The sequence below is a fragment of the Leptopilina heterotoma genome, unplaced genomic scaffold (assembly GCF_015476425.1).
Source record: "Leptopilina heterotoma isolate Lh14 unplaced genomic scaffold, ASM1547642v1 Lhet_45, whole genome shotgun sequence".
NCBI lineage: Eukaryota > Metazoa > Arthropoda > Insecta > Hymenoptera > Figitidae > Leptopilina > Leptopilina heterotoma.
The window spans coordinates 969551-989061 of record NW_025111086.1 but is presented as its reverse complement, the minus strand read 5'-3'; the positions used below and the strand labels follow the sequence as shown (position 1 = coordinate 989061).

Below are 19511 nucleotides of genomic sequence, written 5' to 3'. Positions count from 1 at the left end.
TAGAAGATTATTTTCAAAAATATATTCTTCTATTTTCAAAAATATATTTTCCTCTTTTCCAAAATGTATTCTTCCATTCCCAAAAATAAATTCTTCTATCCTCAAAAATAAATTCTTCTAACTCAAAAAATAGAAAAATTAAAAACGGAAAAATCGAAATGTCTTCGATTTATTCCAAAGGATATGTTAATTTAAAGAAAGGAATATTTCATCTTTCGAGAAGATTGGGTTTACTGGGGAGAATATTTTTAATGAATTTGTCTTTGTTCGCTTACTTGAAATTGGAGAAAATTAGAGAATGGCAATAATTGCAAGGCCAGATGAAAACGTAATCCAGATATTACGTTCACACCTCAGTAATTGAACTTATGTGAAACGGCATTCCATTTTCTGACCTCCTATTTGTGTGTGTGACGCTTCGCTGGTCATTATAACGCACATATTTGCAATCGTATTGCTTGCATTATAATTAGAGTTTTCACTGCCTTTGCGAAGAATAAACCAACTCAACTGCTGACAAAATGAATATCATTAGATTATTTGAGACGCAAATAACACTTTTGTATTGAATTTATTACAGTTATTACTCTTATGAATTTTGACTAGAATTTTTTTTTCTAAAGATTTCTTGAATCAAATATTAATAAATAAATAAATATAATAAATAATAAAATAAATAATAATAAATAAAGAAGAATAAATGATAATAATGAGAAGAAAAAATCGAATTTGAAAAATTTTCGTATTACGATGTTTCCTCCAAGAGGAAACAAAAATAATAATGGAAAATAAATAAAAATAATAATAAAAATAAATAAATAATAAAATATGTTAATTAAAACGACCAGGTGATAAAATAAAAAAAAAATTATTATTTTTGGATAAATATTTCGCTAATCTCTATTTTCCATTTTTAATATTACCTTTTAATTGAGGAAGGAACAAAAAATTAAAATTGGTAAAATTTTGCAGGTTTGGATCCTGCTGGACCACTATTCGAATCTCAGGACCCTCGGGCAAGATTAGACGAGAATGACGCCCAATTTGTGGACGTTATTCACAGCAATGGAGAACAGTTACTTCTTGGAGGTCTAGGTTCCTGGCAACCGATGGGTGACGTCGATTTTTATCCCAACGGTGGTCGAATGCAAAGTGGCTGCTCGAATATTTTCCTAGGCGCTGTGACTGACATCATTTGGTGTATGTATTTTGCTAAAAACAAAATTCGAAGCAAAAAATTCATTACTTTTACTCAAAAAATTTTAATAAAATTCTTCGCTGAAATTTAGTTACTTTTAATGCAATTATTTCCTAAAAAAAATTCTTGTGAGAATTCAATTATTTTTTATAAATTTCAATAAAATTCTATATAATAAGAATTGAATTTTTTTAATACAATTTTAAGTAAATTTGTCTAAACAAAAAAAGGGAGAATTCAATTATTTTTAAAGATTTTAATAAAATTTTTCAAAAGAATTTAATTATTTTTTTAAGAATTGTAATAATATTTCTCGCAGAAATACAATTGTATTATTTTACAAGAAATGTATTACAATTATTTTTTGCAAGATTTCAATTATTTTCATAAGTTATAAAATTCGTTAAAGAAATTCAATTATTTTTAAAAAGTTTTATAAAATTATTCGAAAGAATTCAATTATTTTCAAAAACTTTGATGTAATTTTTTAAAAGAATTCAATTATTTACAATTTTTATACAATTCTTCTTAAAGATTCAATTATTTTCCCAAATAATAAATTTTTTTGTGAAAATACAATTATTTAAAAATATTTTAAATAAGATTCTTCACAGGGATTCAATTATTTAAACAAACAAAAATTCTTCTCAGGAATTCCATTATTTTTAAATTTTCAAAACAAATTTGTTGCAAGAATTCAATTATTTTAATAAGTTATAAAATTCTTCAAAGAAATTCAATTATTTTTAAAAAGTTTTATAAAATTTTCAATAAGAATTCAATTATTTTCAATATAATTTTAACTAAATTTCTGGAAGGAATTTAAATTTTCTTTTCAAGAATTCAATTATTTTCGAATATTTTTATAAAATTCTTGGCAGCAATTCAATTATTTATTTATTTTCGAATATTTTCATATACAATTCTATAAAAGAATTTAATTATTTCAACTTCAAAATTTTTAAAAATTACAAAAATTACAAAAAGCAATGTAAAAAAAATTTAATCCTGAAAACATTGAATTTCAATTTTATTAATTTTTAAATTCAAAATACTTAAAAAGAAGAAATTATCAAAAAAGAATGTCCTCAAAATAATTGAATTCCTCAGAAGAATTTTATAACATATGCAAATAATTCAATTTTTGCGAAGAATTTTATTATTTATGTAAATAATTGAACTCTAACGAAGAAAATTAAAATTCTTTTGAGAAACTTAGTAAAAATTTTATTCAAAATAAATGAATTTTTATAAAGAATTGTATTAAAAACTTTGAAAAGAATTGAATTCTTTCAAAGAATTTTATAAAACTTTTTAAAAATAATTAAATTACTTTGAAGAATTTTATTATTTATAAAAATAATTGAATTCTTGTGACGAATTTCATTACAAATTTTGAAAATCATTGAATTCCTGAGAAGAATTTTTTTGTTTATGAAAATCATTGAATTCTTGCAAACAATTTTATTATTTATGAAAATAATTGAATTCTTTCGAAGAATTTTATAAAACTTTGTAAAAATAATTGAATTCTTTGGAGAAATTTTATTTAAATTGTATTGAAAATATTTAAATATTTGCGAAAAAATGTATTATTTATAAAAAATTGACTTCTTGGAAGAATTTTATTATTTATAAAAAAAATTAACTTCCTGGAAGAATTTTATTATTTTATCAAAATAAATGAATTCTTGCGAAGAATTTTATCGTTGATAAAAATAATAAAGAAAGAATAATTAAATTTTTAAAAATATAAATTTAAACACTTATGAGGAATTTTATTAAAATTTTAAAATTGTGCTGAAACTGAAAATAAATAAATTCTTCCGAAGAACTTATATCAAAATTTTTGAAAATAATTGAATTCTTTTAAATAATTTTATTAAAATTAAAATTGTATAAAAATTTAGAAATAATTGAATTCCTGTGAAGAATTTTATTATTTATGAAAATAATTGAATTCTAACGAAGAAAATTAAAATTCTTCCGAAGTATTTATTATATGTTATGGTTTATAAAAATAATAAAAAACGAATAATTAAATTTGTAAAAATACAAATTTAATTGTTACGAAAGAGATTTCAAAGACAATTTAAATTCTTAAATAATTTTCATTCGTGGAATTTAATTAAAATATGATACTGAAAATAATTGAATTCTTTTAAAGAATTTTATCAAAATTTTCTGAGAACATTAATAGTAATTATGTTCATATTTAGCTCAATAGTACAAAAAGTTTCTAATTCACTTTTTCTCCTCAATAATTAAAAATTGCCACCGATAAAGAGAAAATATGTAATTAATAAAAAAAAGAGAATGTAATTAAAAAAAAAGAAGGTAATTAATGAAAAATAGGAATGGAGACGATTGCAAAAAGAAATAATATGCAAATATTTATGTGAGATTTGAAAAGCAGTTATTCTAATCAGAATCATGAAAGTTCACTTTCTTGGTTGAGAATTTCTTTTGAGAGTATTTCAATAATACGACGAATGACATGTATGTGTCATATGATCATTGATTAGAAAGCAACGTCTCCTTTTCACTTAGTCTCTTGACTTGAATGAGACCTGGGAGGATCACGTTACCTCCTACACGATCCATTTATTCGATTGGATGAAAGTAGGTTGAATTTCTTTAGAACAAATTCAAACCACTTGTCAGTGGATTTTAATTTCAGCCCTCTAGTTTACCACGAGAGGATTTATGTATTCTCATTCTCCTTTAAACTGGATTTTGTCAAACAGTTTTCAATATAAAAAAAATATTCACTTTCATCTCATATCTTTTTTTTTCATTTCAATCTCTTTATTATTTATTTTCTCTTCGAGTTAATTTTTTTGTTATTCATTTCTTTATTATTTATTTTCTCTTCGAGTTATTTATTTTTCTAATCTTTTTGTTCCCTATTTTAATTTTAATTTGTCTGTGTATTCTTAATTTTTATTTTAATCCTTTTTGCTAGTTATTTTAATTTTAATTTTTTCACGTTATATTAACTCACCTGAAATGATAATATTTTAACGGAAATGAATTTTTTCAGCGAGCACTCTTGAGGGGAGATCATTGTGCAATCATCGAAGGGCCTACAAACTCTTCACAGACTCAGTGAGTCCAAAGTGCAGATTTCCAGCGTTTCCTTGTCATCGTGGCTATGATGGTCTCATTAAAGGTGATTGCTTTCCGTGTGGACCGGAAAATTCAGGTCGTCCTTGCGGTGATATGGGATTTTACAGTGACTCATCGCCAGGACGAGGGCAATTGTATCTGATGACGAGAGATGAAGAGCCCTTTTGCGCTAATCAATATCAAGTCAAAGTTTTCAATAGTCGAAGCGAAAGAGCTACGAAGAGTTATGGAAATTTGAAAGTCACTCTTGTTGGTGAGGGATCTTTCAATGAGACTTTCACCATGACCCGCAAGGACGACGAAGAACTTCTCGTTGGTGCCATTCTGCAAAAAATTGTGGTCCCACATCCTGTTGTCACCAATCTCGAAGCCATCGAGGTAAATTCTGCAAAAATAAAACAAAAATCAATTCTAAAATACAAAATACAAAATAAAAATTTGTATTATAATCAAGAAACGAAGTAAAAAAAAGATCAATAGTCGTTAAAATAAAAAATAAGGAAAAAATAGCTAAGGAAATCAAAAGTAAAGTAAAAATAAATATTAAAATCAAAAGTAAAGTAAAAATAGATGTTAAAATCAAAAGTAAAGCAAAAATAGATATTAAAATCAAAAGTAAAGCAAAAAAAAAAAATATTAAAATCAAAACTAAAGGAAAAATAGATTTTAATCTCGAAACTAAAGTAAAAATTGATATTGAAACCAAAAATAAAGTAAAAATAAACATTAAAATGAAAAAAAAAATAGAAAAGCATCACAAAGGCTTTGCATTTAAAGAATTTTTTTTTACTTTTAAAAATTATTACTTCCTCATAGAGGAAGTATTTTGAAATATAATCGTATTTTTAGGGAATTTTAAATTAAAATTTAGTTAGTAATTGAATTTTGCAAAAAAATTAGAATTGAAGTTATTAGCGGAGGATAAGAAAAAGAGTAAATATTTTTAATGAATATAAAATCAATTTTTTGGGATTTTTGTTAATCATCTATAACGAGTTTTTTTAGTCGTCAAATGTTTCGATAGCTACTTTTTTACTACCTTTTCAGTCTTAAAGCCCCTTTTTGCTATTAATTTAAAATTAATTATCGAGTACGAAGTCTGAAAATAAGTAAAAATAATAAGAAAAGAAAAAATATTCTATCAAATTATTAATTTTCAGATAAAATACACAGCGTACCATGGTTGGATCTCCTCGGGCCTGATAACCTGGAATATCGATAAGGTATTAATTGTCGATAGTTTTGGCAAAAGTACATCAATTTGCAAACGTGGTTTAACTCTCGAGTCGGGTAAATCCGTTTATTTGCGACTACAACAAGGCGAGTGCGTTATTCAATCGGAAACTGATAATGTGACAATTATCAACGATCAAATTGTCGACAAAATCCCCCTGGAGAAACAAGGAGGCGGTATTGGTCCATTCACAAGAGATCAAAATTGGGAGAAAAAAGAAACACTCTCAGTTGAATTACTATCAAATGAGAGGACAAGTTTACAAAAAAATTTGGGACCATTCACCAAGGATCAAAATCCAAAACCCTTGGATATAAATAAAGAGAACACGAGAAATACAAATTCAGAGACAAAAATAATTGTGGAAAATTCCGATACAACTAGAAACAGTAATCGTTGGACTTACATTGACATTACCGATAGTGGCGATTCAAATTCATTGGAAAATTTGGAATTTGAATCGGGAAGGGGTTTTTCCAGTCCAAATTTTATTCACAAGACGACAATTACAAAATCTACAAAAAGTCCGATAACAACGGAGACTGTTTTGGATATTCAGGAACCATTGTTGAAAGTTACGAAGAAAGAAACGGCGAGATCGATGAAACTGCCGGAGATAACGGAACCAATTTTAAAATCTCGATCGACTAGGCAAAATATTAAGGCGGCACTTGTGCAGGTAATTATTTGCAGAAATTTTGTTTCACTTTTGCTGTAATAAGTTCCAACTTTTACTAATTCAGACTTATTTAGATTTATTATTTCAATATTTAGAGAATAAGTTTTTTAGAGATATTTTTAAAAATATTATTCTAATTATTATGAATTCGAATCTGGAATTATTTCATTCATGCATAGAATTTTATTAAATTTTTTGAAAATAATTAAATTATTTCAAAGAATTTTATTAAAATTTATAAATCTTAAAATTCAACATTTTTTCTTCTCTTTAATGGGATTAAGCTTCATTATTTTTGTGCTTTTGGAAAATACTTCACTTATTTAATAGTCTCGATTCCTTGGTAAAAAATCTTAAATTATCAAAAATTCGAAAAAATTCAAAAATCCGATTTTCTTAAAATTCAACATTCTTTCTTCTCTTTTATGGGATTAAGCTTCATTATTTTTGTGCTTTTGGAAAATACTTTACTTATTTAATAGTCTCGACTCTTTGGTAAAAAATCTTAAATTATCAAAAATTCGAAAAAATTCTAAAATCCAACTTTCTTAAAATTCAACATTTTTTCTTCTCTTTTATGGGATTTAGCTTCATTATTTTTGTGCTTTTGGAAAATACTTTACTTATTTAATAGTCTCGACTCTTTGGTAAAAAATCTAAAATTATCAAAAATTCGAAAAAATTCAAAAATCCGAATTTCTTAAAATTCAACATTTTTTCCTCTCTTTTATGGGATTTAGCTTCATTATTTTTGTGCTTTTGGAAAATACTTTATTTATTTAATAGTCTCGACTCTTTGGTAAAAAATCTAAAATTATCAAAAATTCGAAAAAATTAAAAAATCCGAATTTCTTAAAATTCAACATTTTTTCCTCTCTTTTATGGGATTTAGCTTCATTATTTTTGTGCTTTTGGAAAATACTTTACTTATTTAATAGTCTCGATTCTTTGGTAAAAAATCTTAAATTATCAAAAATTCGAAAAAATTCAAAAATCCAAATTTCTTAAAATTCAACATTTTTTCTTCTCTTTAATGGGATTAAGCTTCATTATTTTTGTGCTTTTGGAAAATACTTTACTTATTTAATAGTCTCGACTCTTTGGTAAAAAATCTAAAATTATCAAAAATTCGAAAAAATTCAAAAATCCAACTTTCTTAAAATTCAACATTTTTTCTTCTCTTTAATGGGATTAAGCTTCATTATTTTTGTGCTTTTGGAAAATACTTTACTTATTTAATAGTCTCGATTCTTTGGTAAAAAATCTTAAATTATCAAAAATTCGAAAAAATTCAAAAATCCGAATTTCTTAAAATTCAACATTTTTTCCTCTCTTTTATGGGATTTAGCTTCATTATTTTTGTGCTTTTGGAAAATACTTTACTTATTTAATAGTCTCGATTCTTTGGTAAAAAATCTTAAATTATCAAAAATTCGAAAAAATTCAAAAATCCAAATTCCTTAAAATTCAACATTTTTTCTTCTCTTTAATGGGATTAAGCTTCATTATTTTTGTGCTTTTGGAAAATACTTTACTTATTTAATAGTCTCGATTCTTTGGTAAAAAATCTTAAATTATCAAAAATTCGAAAAAATTCAAAAATCCAAATTTCTTAAAATTCAACATTTTTTCTTCTCTTTAATGGGATTAAGCTTCATTATTTTTGTGCTTTTGGAAAATACTTTACTTATTTAATAGTCTCGATTCTTTGGTAAAAAATCTTAAATTATCAAAAATTCGAAAAAATTCAAAAATCCGAATTTCTTAAAATTCAACATTTTTTCCTCTCTTTTATGGGATTTAGCTTCATTATTTTTGTGCTTTTGGAAAATACTTTACTTATTTAATAGTCTCGATTCTTTGGTAAAAAATCTTAAATTATCAAAAATTCGAAAAAATTCAAAAATCCAAATTCCTTAAAATTCAACATTTTTTCTTCTCTTTTATGGGATTTAGCTTCATTATTTTTGTGCTTTTGGAAAATACTTTATTTATTTAATAGTCTCGACTCTTTGGTAAAAAATCTAAAATTATCAAAAATTCGAAAAAATTAAAAAATCCGAATTTCTTAAAATTCAACATTTTTTCCTCTCTTTTATGGGATTTAGCTTCATTATTTTGTGCTTTTGGAAAATACTTTACTTATTTAATAGTCTCGATTCTTTGGTAAAAAATCTTAAATTATCAAAAATTCGAAAAAATTCAAAAATCCAAATTTCTTAAAATTCAACATTTTTTCTTCTCTTTTAAGGGATTTAGCTTCATTATTTTTGTGCTTTTGGAAAATACTTTACTTATTTAATAGTCTCGATTCTTTGGTAAAAAATCTTAAATTATCAAAAATTCGAAAAAATTCAAAAATCCAAATTTCTTAAAATTCAACATTTTTTCTTCTCTTTAATGGGATTAAGTTTCATTATTTTTGTGCTTTTGGAAAATACTTTATTTATTTAATAGTCTCGACTCTTTGGTAAAAAATCTAAAATTATCAAAAATTCGAAAAAATTCAAAAATCCGAATTTCTTAATATTCAACATTTTTTCCTCTCTTTTATGGGATTTAGCTTCATTATTTTTGTGCTTTTGGAAAATACTTTACTTATTTAATAGTCTCGATTCTTTGGTAAAAAATCTTAAATTATCAAAAATTCGAAAAAATTCAAAAATCCAACTTTCTTAAAATTCAACATTTTTTCTTCTCTTTCATGGGATTAAGCTTCATTATTTTTGTGCTTTTAAAAAATACTTTACTTATTTAATAGTCTCGATTCCTTGGTAAAAAATCTTAAATTATCAAAAATTCGAAAAAATTCAAAAATCCAAATTTCTTAAAATTCAACATTTTTTCTTCTCTTTTATAGGATTTAGCTTCATTATTTTTGTGCTTTTGGAAAATACTTTACTTATTTAATAGTCTCGATTCTTTGGTAAAAAATCTTAAATTATCAAAAATTCGAAAAAATTCAAAAATCCAACTTTCTTAAAATTCAACATTTTTTCTTCTCTTTCATGGGATTAAGCTTCATTATTTTTGTGCTTTTGGAAAATACTTTACTTATTTAATAGTCTCGATTCCTTGGTAAAAAATCTTAAATTATCAAAAATTCGAAAAAATTCAAAAATCCGATTTTCTTAAAATTCAACATTCTTTCTTCTCTTTTATGGGATTAAGCTTCATTATTTTTGTGCTTTTGGAAAATACTTTACTTATTTAATAGTCTCGATTCTTTGGTAAAAAATCTAAAATTATCAAAAATTCGAAAAAATTCAAAAATTCGATTTTCTTAAAATTCAACATTTTTAGCTCTCTTTTATGGGATTTAGCTTCATTATTTTTGTGCTTTTGGAAAATACTTTACTTATTTAATAGTCTCGAATCTTTGGTAAAAAATCTAAAATTATCAAAAATTCGAAAAAATTCAAAAATTCGATTTTCTTAAAATTCAACATTTTTTCCTCTCTTTTATGGGATTTAGCTTCATTATTTTTGTGCTTTTGGAAAATACTTTATTTATTTAATAGTCTCGACTCTTTGGTAAAAAATCTAAAATTATCAAAAATTCGAAAAAATTCAAAAATCTGAATTTCTTAAAATTCAACATTTTTTCCTCTCTTTTATGGGATTTAGCTTCATTATTTTTGTGCTTTTGGAAAATACTTTATTTATTTAATAGTCTCGACTCTTTGGTAAAAAATCTAAAATTATCAAAACTTCGAAAAAATTCAAAAATCCGAATTTCTTAAAATTCAACATTTTTTCCTCTCTTTTATAGGATTTAGCTTCATTATTTTTGTGCTTTTGGAAAATACTTTACTTATTTAATAGTCTCGATTCTTTGGTAAAAAATCTTAAATTATCAAAAATTCGAAAAAATTCAAAAATCCAACTTTCTTAAAATTCAACATTTTTTCTTCTCTTTCATGGGATTAAGCTTCATTATTTTTGTGCTTTTGGAAAATACTTTACTTATTTAATAGTCTCGATTCCTTGGTAAAAAATCTTAAATTATCAAAAATTCGAAAAAATTCAAAAATCCGATTTTCTTAAAATTCAACATTCTTTCTTCTCTTTTATGGGATTAAGCTTCATTATTTTTGTGCTTTTGGAAAATACTTTACTTATTTAATAGTCTCGATTCTTTGGTAAAAAATCTAAAATTATCAAAAATTCGAAAAAATTCAAAAATTCGATTTTCTTAAAATTCAACATTTTTAGCTCTCTTTTATGGGATTTAGCTTCATTATTTTGTGCTTTTGGAAAATACTTTATTTATTTAATAGTCTCGATCTTTGGTAAAAAATCTAAAATTATCAAAAATTCGAAAAAATTCAAAAATCCGAATTTCTTAATATTCAACATTTTTTTTCCTCTCTTTTATGGGATTTAGCTTCATTATTTTTGTGCTTTTGGAAATACTTTACTTATTTAATAGTCTCGACTTCTTTGGTAAAAAATCTTAAATTATCAAAAATCGAAAAAATTCAAAAATCCAACTTTCTTAAATTCAACATTTTTTCTTCTCTTTCATGGGATTTAAGCTTCATTATTTTTGTGCTTTTTAAAAATACTTTACTTATTTAATAGTCTCGATTCTTGGTAAAAAATCTTAAATTATCAAAAATTCGAAAAATTCAAAAATCCAACTTTCTTAAAATTCAAATTTTTTCTTCTCTTTTATAGGATTAGCTTCATTATTTTTGTGCTTTTGGAAAAATACTTTACTTATTAATAGTCTCGATTCTTTGGTAAAAATCTTAAATTATCAAAAATTCGAAAAAATTCAAAAATCCAACTTTCTTAAAATTCAACATTTTTTCTTCTCTTTCATGGATTAAGCTTCATTATTTTTGTGCTTTTGGAAAATACTTTACTTATTTAATAGTCTCGATTCCTTGGTAAAAAATCTTAAATTATCAAAAATTCGAAAAAATTCAAAAATCCGATTTTCTTAAAATTCAACATTCTTTCTTCTCTTTTATGGGATTAAGCTTCATTATTTTTGTGCTTTTGGAAAATACTTTACTTATTTAATAGTCTCGATTCTTTGGTAAAAAATCTAAAATTATCAAAAATTCGAAAAAATTCAAAAATTCGATTTTCTTAAAATTCAACATTTTTAGCTCTCTTTTATGGGATTTAGCTTCATTATTTTTGTGCTTTTGGAAAATACTTTACTTATTTAATAGTCTCGAATCTTTGGTAAAAAATCTAAAATTATCAAAAATTCGAAAAAATTCAAAAATTCGATTTTCTTAAAATTCAACATTTTTTCCTCTCTTTTATGGGATTTAGCTTCATTATTTTTGTGCTTTTGGAAAATACTTTATTTATTTAATAGTCTCGACTCTTTGGTAAAAAATCTAAAATTATCAAAAATTCGAAAAAATTCAAAAATCCGAATTTCTTAATATTCAACATTTTTCCTCTCTTTTATGGGATTTAGCTTCATTATTTTTGTGCTTTTGGAAAATACTTTATTTATTTAATAGTCTCGACTCTTTGGTAAAAAATCTAAAATTATCAAAAATTCGAAAAAATTCAAAAATCCGAATTTCTTAATATTCAACATTTTTCCTCTCTTTTAAGGGATTTAGCTTCATTATTTTTGTGCTTTTGGAAAATACTTCACTTATTTAATAGTCTCGATTCTTTGGTAAAAAATCTTAAATTATCAAAAATTCGAAAAAATTCAAAAATCCGAATTTCTTAATATTCAACATTTTTCCTCTCTTTTAAGGGATTTAGCTTCATTATTTTTGTGCTTTTGGAAAATACTTTACTTATTTAATAGTCTCGATTCTTTGGTAAAAAATCTTAAATTATCAAAAATTCGAAAAAATTCAAAAATCCGAATTTCTTAATATTCAACATTTTTCCTCTCTTTTAAGGGATTTAGCTTCATTATTTTTGTGCTTTTGGAAAATACTTTACTTATTTAATAGTCTCGATTCTTTGGTAAAAAATCATAAATTATCAAAAATTCGAAAAAATTCAAAAATCCAAATTTCTTAAAATTCAACATTTTTTCTTCTCTTTAATGGGATTAAGCTTCATTATTTTTGTGCTTTTGGAAAATACTTTACTTATTTAATAGTCTCGATTCTTTGGTAAAAAATCTTAAATTATCAAAAATTCGAAAAAATTCAAAAATCCGAATTTCTTAATATTCAACATTTTTCCTCTCTTTTAAGGGATTTAGCTTCATTATTTTTGTGCTTTTGGAAAATACTTTACTTATTTAATAGTCTCGATTCTTTGGTAAAAAATCATAAATTATCAAAAATTCGAAAAAATTCAAAAATCCAAATTTCTTAAAATTCAACATTTTTTCTTCTCTTTAATGGGATTAAGCTTCATTATTTTTGTGCTTTTGGAAAATACTTTACTTATTTAATAGTCTCGACTCTTTGGTAAAAAATCTTAAATTATCAAAAATTCGAAAAAATTCAAAAATCCGAATTTCTTAATATTCAACATTTTTTCTTCTCTTTAATGGGATTAAGCTTCATTATTTTTGTGCTTTTGGAAAATACTTTACTTATTTAATAGTCTCGACTCTTTGGTAAAAAATCTAAAATTATCAAAAATTCGAAAAAATTCAAAAATCCGAATTTCTTAATATTCAACATTTTTCCTCTCTTTAATGGGATTAAGCTTCATTATTTTTGTGCTTTTGGAAAATACTTTATTTATTTAATAGTCTCGACTCTTTGGTAAAAAATCTAAAATTATCAAAAATTCGAAAAAATTCAAAAATCCGAATTTCTTAATATTCAACATTTTTCCTCTCTTTTATGGGATTTAGCTTCATTATTTTTGTGCTTTTGGAAAATACTTTATTTATTTAATAGTCTCGACTCTTTGGTAAAAAATCTAAAATTATCAAAAATTCGAAAAAATTCAAAAATCCGAATTTCTTAATATTCAACATTTTTCCTCTCTTTTAAGGGATTTAGCTTCATTATTTTTGTGCTTTTGGAAAATACTTCACTTATTTAATAGTCTCGATTCTTTGGTAAAAAATCTTAAATTATCAAAAATTCGAAAAAATTCAAAAATCCAAATTTCTTAAAATTCAACATTTTTTCTTCTCTTTAATGGGATTAAGCTTCATTATTTTTGTGCTTTTGGAAAATACTTTACTTATTTAATAGTCTCGATTCTTTGATAAAAAATCTTAAATTATCAAAAATTCGAAAAAATTCAAAAATCCAAATTTCTTAAAATTCAACATTTTTTCTTCTCTTTAATGGGATTAAGCTTCATTATTTTTGTGCTTTTGGAAAATACTTTACTTATTTAATAGTCGCGAATCTTTGGTAAAAAATCTAAAATTATCAAAAATTCGAAAAAATTCAAAAATCCGAATTTCTTAAAATTCAACATTTTTTCCTCTCTTTTATGGGATTTAGCTTCATTATTTTTGTGCTTTTGGAAAATACTTTATTTATTTAATAGTCTCGACTCTTTGGTAAAAAATCTAAAATTATCAAAAATTCGAAAAAATTCAAAAATCCGAATTTCTTAATATTCAACATTTTTCCTCTCTTTTATGGGATTTAGCTTCATTATTTTTGTGCTTTTGGAAAATACTTTATTTATTTAATAGTCTCGACTCTTTGGTAAAAAATCTAAAATTATCAAAAATTCGAAAAAATTCAAAAATCCGAATTTCTTAATATTCAACATTTTTCCTCTCTTTTAAGGGATTTAGCTTCATTATTTTTGTGCTTTTGGAAAATACTTCACTTATTTAATAGTCTCGATTCTTTGGTAAAAAATCTTAAATTATCAAAAATTCGAAAAAATTCAAAAATCCAAATTTCTTAAAATTCAACATTTTTTCTTCTCTTTAATGGGATTAAGCTTCATTATTTTTGTGCTTTTGGAAAATACTTTACTTATTTAATAGTCTCGATTCTTTGATAAAAAATCTTAAATTATCAAAAATTCGAAAAAATTCAAAAATCCAAATTTCTTAAAATTCAACATTTTTTCTTCTCTTTAATGGGATTAAGCTTCATTATTTTTGTGCTTTTGGAAAATACTTTACTTATTTAATAGTCGCGAATCTTTGGTAAAAAATCTAAAATTATCAAAAATTCGAAAAAATTCATAAATCCGAATTTCTTAAAATTCAACATTTTTTCCTCTCTTTTATGGGATTTAGCTTCATTATTTTTGTGCTTTTGGAAAATACTTTATTTATTTAATAGTCTCGACTCTTTGGTAAAAAATCAAAAATTATTAAAAATTATCAAAAATCCGAAAAATCGAATTGCTTAAAATTCAACATTTTTTTTTGTCTTTTATGCCATTTAGCTTTATTATTATTTGAATTTTTATTTAAGAGAAAAAATGGAAAACTGAAAAAATTTAGAAACTTTTAAAAATTCCAGGCCTTTTCCATGATTTCCCTGATTTCCAGAAGCCTTTTAAAAATTCCATACCATTTTCATGATTTTCCAGATTCTGTAGGAACCCTGCTTTTGTCTGACTTTCTTCTAAATTATCGAATTCAGTGATTTCTGTGGTGAATTTGGTTAAGTTGTAAAGTGATTAATTTCTATTTTAATTCGTTTTTTTTTTGAATGTAGAAAATCTGATGTTAATTTAATTCTTTTTTCGTTATGCACGGCAAAAAATATTTAGCTGGATGAACTACAGATTTCACTTTAGTAGCGAAATTTTTCAGTGCTTCAATTAATACTTTCGTTATTCTAGAGAAACTTATCGCTATTTCAAGTAAAACTTTTTTCATTGTGTAATAATTATTATTTCTTTGAAAAGTATTTAATTTAAAATGGCTTTATAAAATAAGCAATGCAAAAGATGACCCAGATACTAATTGTAATTGTTCTAGCCATAGTTTAAGTCTAGTAATGTAAATTTTATTTAAATTGAGACCATTGAGTGAAATTATTTAAATTTTAGTTAGTTAAATCTCTTTGTTAGGTTATAATAATTATTTCTTTAAAATTTTTTAAATTGTTTAAAATAAGCAGCCCCATATAACATTCCCGCGCGCTTGCGCGCGGATAGTTTGGCTAGTTAATTAGTTAATAAGTGAATTTTTCCAAATTTTAAATCTGAACTGATTCAAAAATTGAACTTGATTTTTGAAAATAAAAAAATTGAAATCTCCCTAATAATAATAATAAATAAATATCGCATAAAATTTGCTAGAAAATAAATAAAATTAGAAAACGAATTTTTAAATAAATTGCTTACTTTTAGGATGAGAAAATCGATGAATCGCCCACGACGACAAGATCATTTACAGTTCAATTTCTTCCTGAGAGACTGGCGGGTATTTTGGCCCAAGCTGAAAGATACGCAAGGCAAACACTCTTACCTCTCATTTCTCAATATACACCGAGTTTCGTCGGCATTGGAAGAAACGAGCGACCGAAATATTTCCCACCCCTAGGAGACATTGATGACAAAAAACAAGAGAAAGAAATTCCCCTTAAGAAATCTACTCAAACTGTCGAAAACTTGGATTCAAAAACAAATCTGGTTAGTGCAGGAAATAAAATTGTATTTTTCTATAAAAAGGGAAAAAACTTAATAAAATAAATAAATAATAATGAATAACAAAATAAATTTATCTTTTTTCAGACATCAGAAGAAACAAAATCGAACAACGAAAATTCTACTTCAACCGAGAATGTAATACATTCGAAAAAAGTCGGCAACGATTGGGTTCCAATAAATCGCGAGTCCAAGCAGATCTCAAATTACGCTAAGACTAATAATAATAATAATAATTTAAATACAACCCAGGAAAAATCTTTTACCGGACTTTGGTTAAATGAAGACGATGGCACTTGGACACCACAGTCCGAGGATGCCGAAGCTGGTCCAGAAACAAAAATTGACGACTGGGTACCAATAACAGACAAGGGACGAAATGAAAAATCATTAAAAATTTCCACTGTTCAAATTTCGGAAAATTCCCCAACAGGTAAATAGAAAAAACAAAAAATAGGTAAATAGAAAAAACAAAAATAGATAAATAGAAAAAACAAACTTAGATAAATAAAAGAAAGAAAAATAGGTAAAAATAAAAAAAAATTCTCAACTTATTTTCTAATTTTCAGAAAAAAGTGAAAAAGTAACAACCAGCAATCCAACTAAAATTGATGATAACACAACACCGAATATTGAAGAAAGAAAATTCATTCCCCTAACAGATCTTGAAAATCAGGAGAAAATTCAACTGAAAGAAAACGAAGAAAGTCAAATAGTGGAAAATTCCTCGACTCATATTCAAAGGATTCCTCAAACAACAGTACCGAGTAAAATAGAAACTCCCGAGGCAAGATCAGTCCTCTTTCCATACGTTTACGAGCGTAAAAATGATCCTCGAACTCGATACATACCCCTAATTCCAGAGGAGGATCTTGGCTTAAAAAAATCCCTCACCGAACGTGATCGTTAATAAATATGTTTTTTCTCCTTAAAAAAAAAAACAATTTTTAAATTTCTAGTTTCTAAGCTCTTTAAGTTATAAATACGACTGACTACATAAGTTTTATAAATTAAGCACTATTTTTTTCTACAAATTCTACTTTTTATTTGCAACAAAAAAAAAAAGAAAATTGATCAAAAAAATAAATCAAAATAAATTTTAAAATGTGTTAACTCTTAACACTCAATTTTTTGCAAATTAATACCACAAAAAAGAGAGCAAATAAAAAAAATCATGTGATTTCGAGTATTAAAAATAAACGTTTCGTTTTTCGTAAAAACTGGGAGCCCTTAACTTTATTTTTTTTTCTCTTGTATATAGGAATTTTTACAATATAATATATATATATTATATATAGCTTCGCTGAAATTATCTTTTATGTTCGTTCGTTACTGTTATTGATTAATAATTGTTGTTATTTGTAATCTAAAAACTAGTACCGTCATAGATATTCGTCATTCGCGTGTGTCGATTCATTCCAAAAAACAAGCGGAGGACGAAACCAAATACGCTTGGGACGTAAAATAATATATTTTTTAAATCTACTTTTGTAAATACACTGCACGATGAGTCTTCGAAAAAAAGAAAAAAATAAAATATGTACAACAGAAGGAAAAAGAAACTCCATAAAAAATAAATTTTAAATTCTATTTTTACTTTTTTGCTTTTAAATAAATAAAAAAAAGGAAAAAAAAAATTCTTTCTCTTTCCTCAGATATGCCACTCCTGATATGTCCATCTGAAAATGCCCGCTTTTGAAAAAATTCTTGGCTCTCAAAGTCAAAGTATCTCAGGTACCGTATTGCGTGGCAAAATAACATCATTCTATAATCTTAACTTAACAATCAACTGGTTTATAAACCACTTCTTTTTTTTTTTTAATTTGTGGCTTCAAGGAGCGCGAATACTATAGAATTAAATTTAAATTTCAAGTATTTAGTAAAACACGCAGTCTTATTTGACGCAAAGTTCATTAACGAACTCTCGCGATCAAAAAACAGTTAACAATTAATTAGCTTAGTAAAAATTTGGTACAACTTGTCTAAAAACAGTACGACGGAATATTATTGAGTCTCACGCTTGTTTTTTTTTCTCGATTTTTGTTTCTAATTTGTTTCTAACTTTTTTTCTCTTTTTTTTTATTTTCTTTTGTATAAATTTCGCTTTCTCTATTCTTTTTGTTTATATATTTTGCGTTTTCTGCATAATTGTTATTGTTCTTATTAAAAGTATAAAGTATTTTCTTTAAAATGCACCAGTAAATTACGATTCATAATAGACAATTCCTTTAGATTTGAAAATTTCTTTCTTTCTATTTTTTTTGGTGCTTATTGCTGTGAATCATCGTACTTTTCTATTCTTCCTTAAGCTGCTAAATACTTATTTATGTGTATATATATTTATATATAAAATATAAGGCCGCCTCATTAATACACTGACTAGATCAGTTACATATTATATCCTCTTTTTTTTACCTTGGCAATCTCTCTGGTCGAAGTTTAAAAATTTTCTTTTTTTTCACCGATAAAAATACATGGGATGTGACTCTGACAACAAAATATACTATTTGTCTCTTTGATTCGAACACATCAATACTTTTTTTTTATTTTTTTCGCACTTCGCGCGGAGAATCGGAAGAAGAGGACGGTGCCACTCGAATCACAATTCCAATTTTTTGAAAAACGCCTTCAGGACATTTTTTTTTTAATGAAATTGATATTCTAACGATAACAGGGTCTAAATTATTTTTTAAACTAAATTTCATTTTCTAAATTTCCATTTAATTTTATTGCAAATAAAATTTATCTAAAGATACTATCTAATCAAATAAAAATTTTCTTTCATAAATAAAATTTATTAAATTATTGAATAATTTCTGTATTTAATTTTGACTATTTCGTTCAATTAATTTCTCTTTATAATTTACTAAATTTATTTCTCTTCATAATTTACTAAATTTTTTAATAACTCTTTAAATTTACTATAGTTTTCATTTCTTTTCAAATTTACTAAATTTTCATTTTTTTGTTAAATAATTCACTAAAGTTTTCTTTTTTTAAAAAAAAACTTTTAGACCCTGCGATTTAAGCGTGTAACATAGGCCTATTCTATTATTTACGAAGACATCTGACATTTGACACTGTATTGACGCTGAAGCGTAGAACTGAGACGTCTGAAGTAATAAAAATCGAGGTAGGATCTAACGGAAAAGCAAAAAAAAGTGAAAGTTTTTATTACTTCCTAATAGAATGAATCTATCTAATTAATCAATGCATTTTTACAACATTACGGCGAGCAACAATATTGTCAACTTAATGTCGAAATGAAGAAACAGTAGCACGTTTACTTTTCGCAAATCTGCAGTCAAATTATTTTTTTCTTTCTCTCCAAACGAAATATGAGTTTATTCCAAAAATTTTTCAATTCTTCCAAATTCTTCCAAAAATTTTTTGCAAATTGAATTTCGACAAAGAATAAAAAAAAAAAAAAAAATCGACAGAAAATTAAAAAAGAGATCAATTTTAGAAATTACAGTTCAATTAGCGAAAACTGTTTAAAACTGATTGAAACTAATTAAAACTAATCGAAAGCAGAATAAGAGAAGACAAATAAAACAAGAGAATTGAAAAAAGCGGATTCGAAAAACTAAAGTTAATAACAAAAGCCAATTGGGAAAAATTTAGGAAGAAAAATTTACTTGGAATCTCCCGAAAATGCTGCAGATCACTTGCATGTTGCGCATAAAAGTTCCAATATTCGCATTTTATATTTCATATACAATTGTCGAATTTACGGA

At 24.7% G+C, this 19511-nt stretch overlaps 2 protein-coding genes across 2 annotated transcripts in view; one reads left to right on the top strand and one right to left on the bottom strand.

Annotated features, from left to right (window-relative positions):
- Window positions 1-17744, top strand: part of LOC122507189 — a 36421-nt gene extending 18677 nt beyond the window's left edge. The window contains exons 6-11 of the mRNA XM_043619781.1: window positions 973-1200; window positions 4242-4705; window positions 5488-6240; window positions 15478-15759; window positions 15862-16207; window positions 16344-17744. Of these exons, the coding sequence (XP_043475716.1) occupies window positions 973-1200; window positions 4242-4705; window positions 5488-6240; window positions 15478-15759; window positions 15862-16207; window positions 16344-16684 (2414 nt within the window). The 3' untranslated portion in view covers window positions 16685-17744. The remainder of the gene's footprint in view (window positions 1-972; window positions 1201-4241; window positions 4706-5487; window positions 6241-15477; window positions 15760-15861; window positions 16208-16343) is intronic.
- A 919-nt stretch (window positions 17745-18663) lies between these two features.
- Window positions 18664-19511, bottom strand: part of LOC122507188 (dual specificity protein kinase shkD) — a 28777-nt gene continuing 27929 nt past the window's right edge. The window contains exon 7 of the mRNA XM_043619780.1: window positions 18664-18914. Within this exon, the coding sequence (XP_043475715.1) occupies window positions 18826-18914 (89 nt within the window). The 3' untranslated portion in view covers window positions 18664-18825. The remainder of the gene's footprint in view (window positions 18915-19511) is intronic.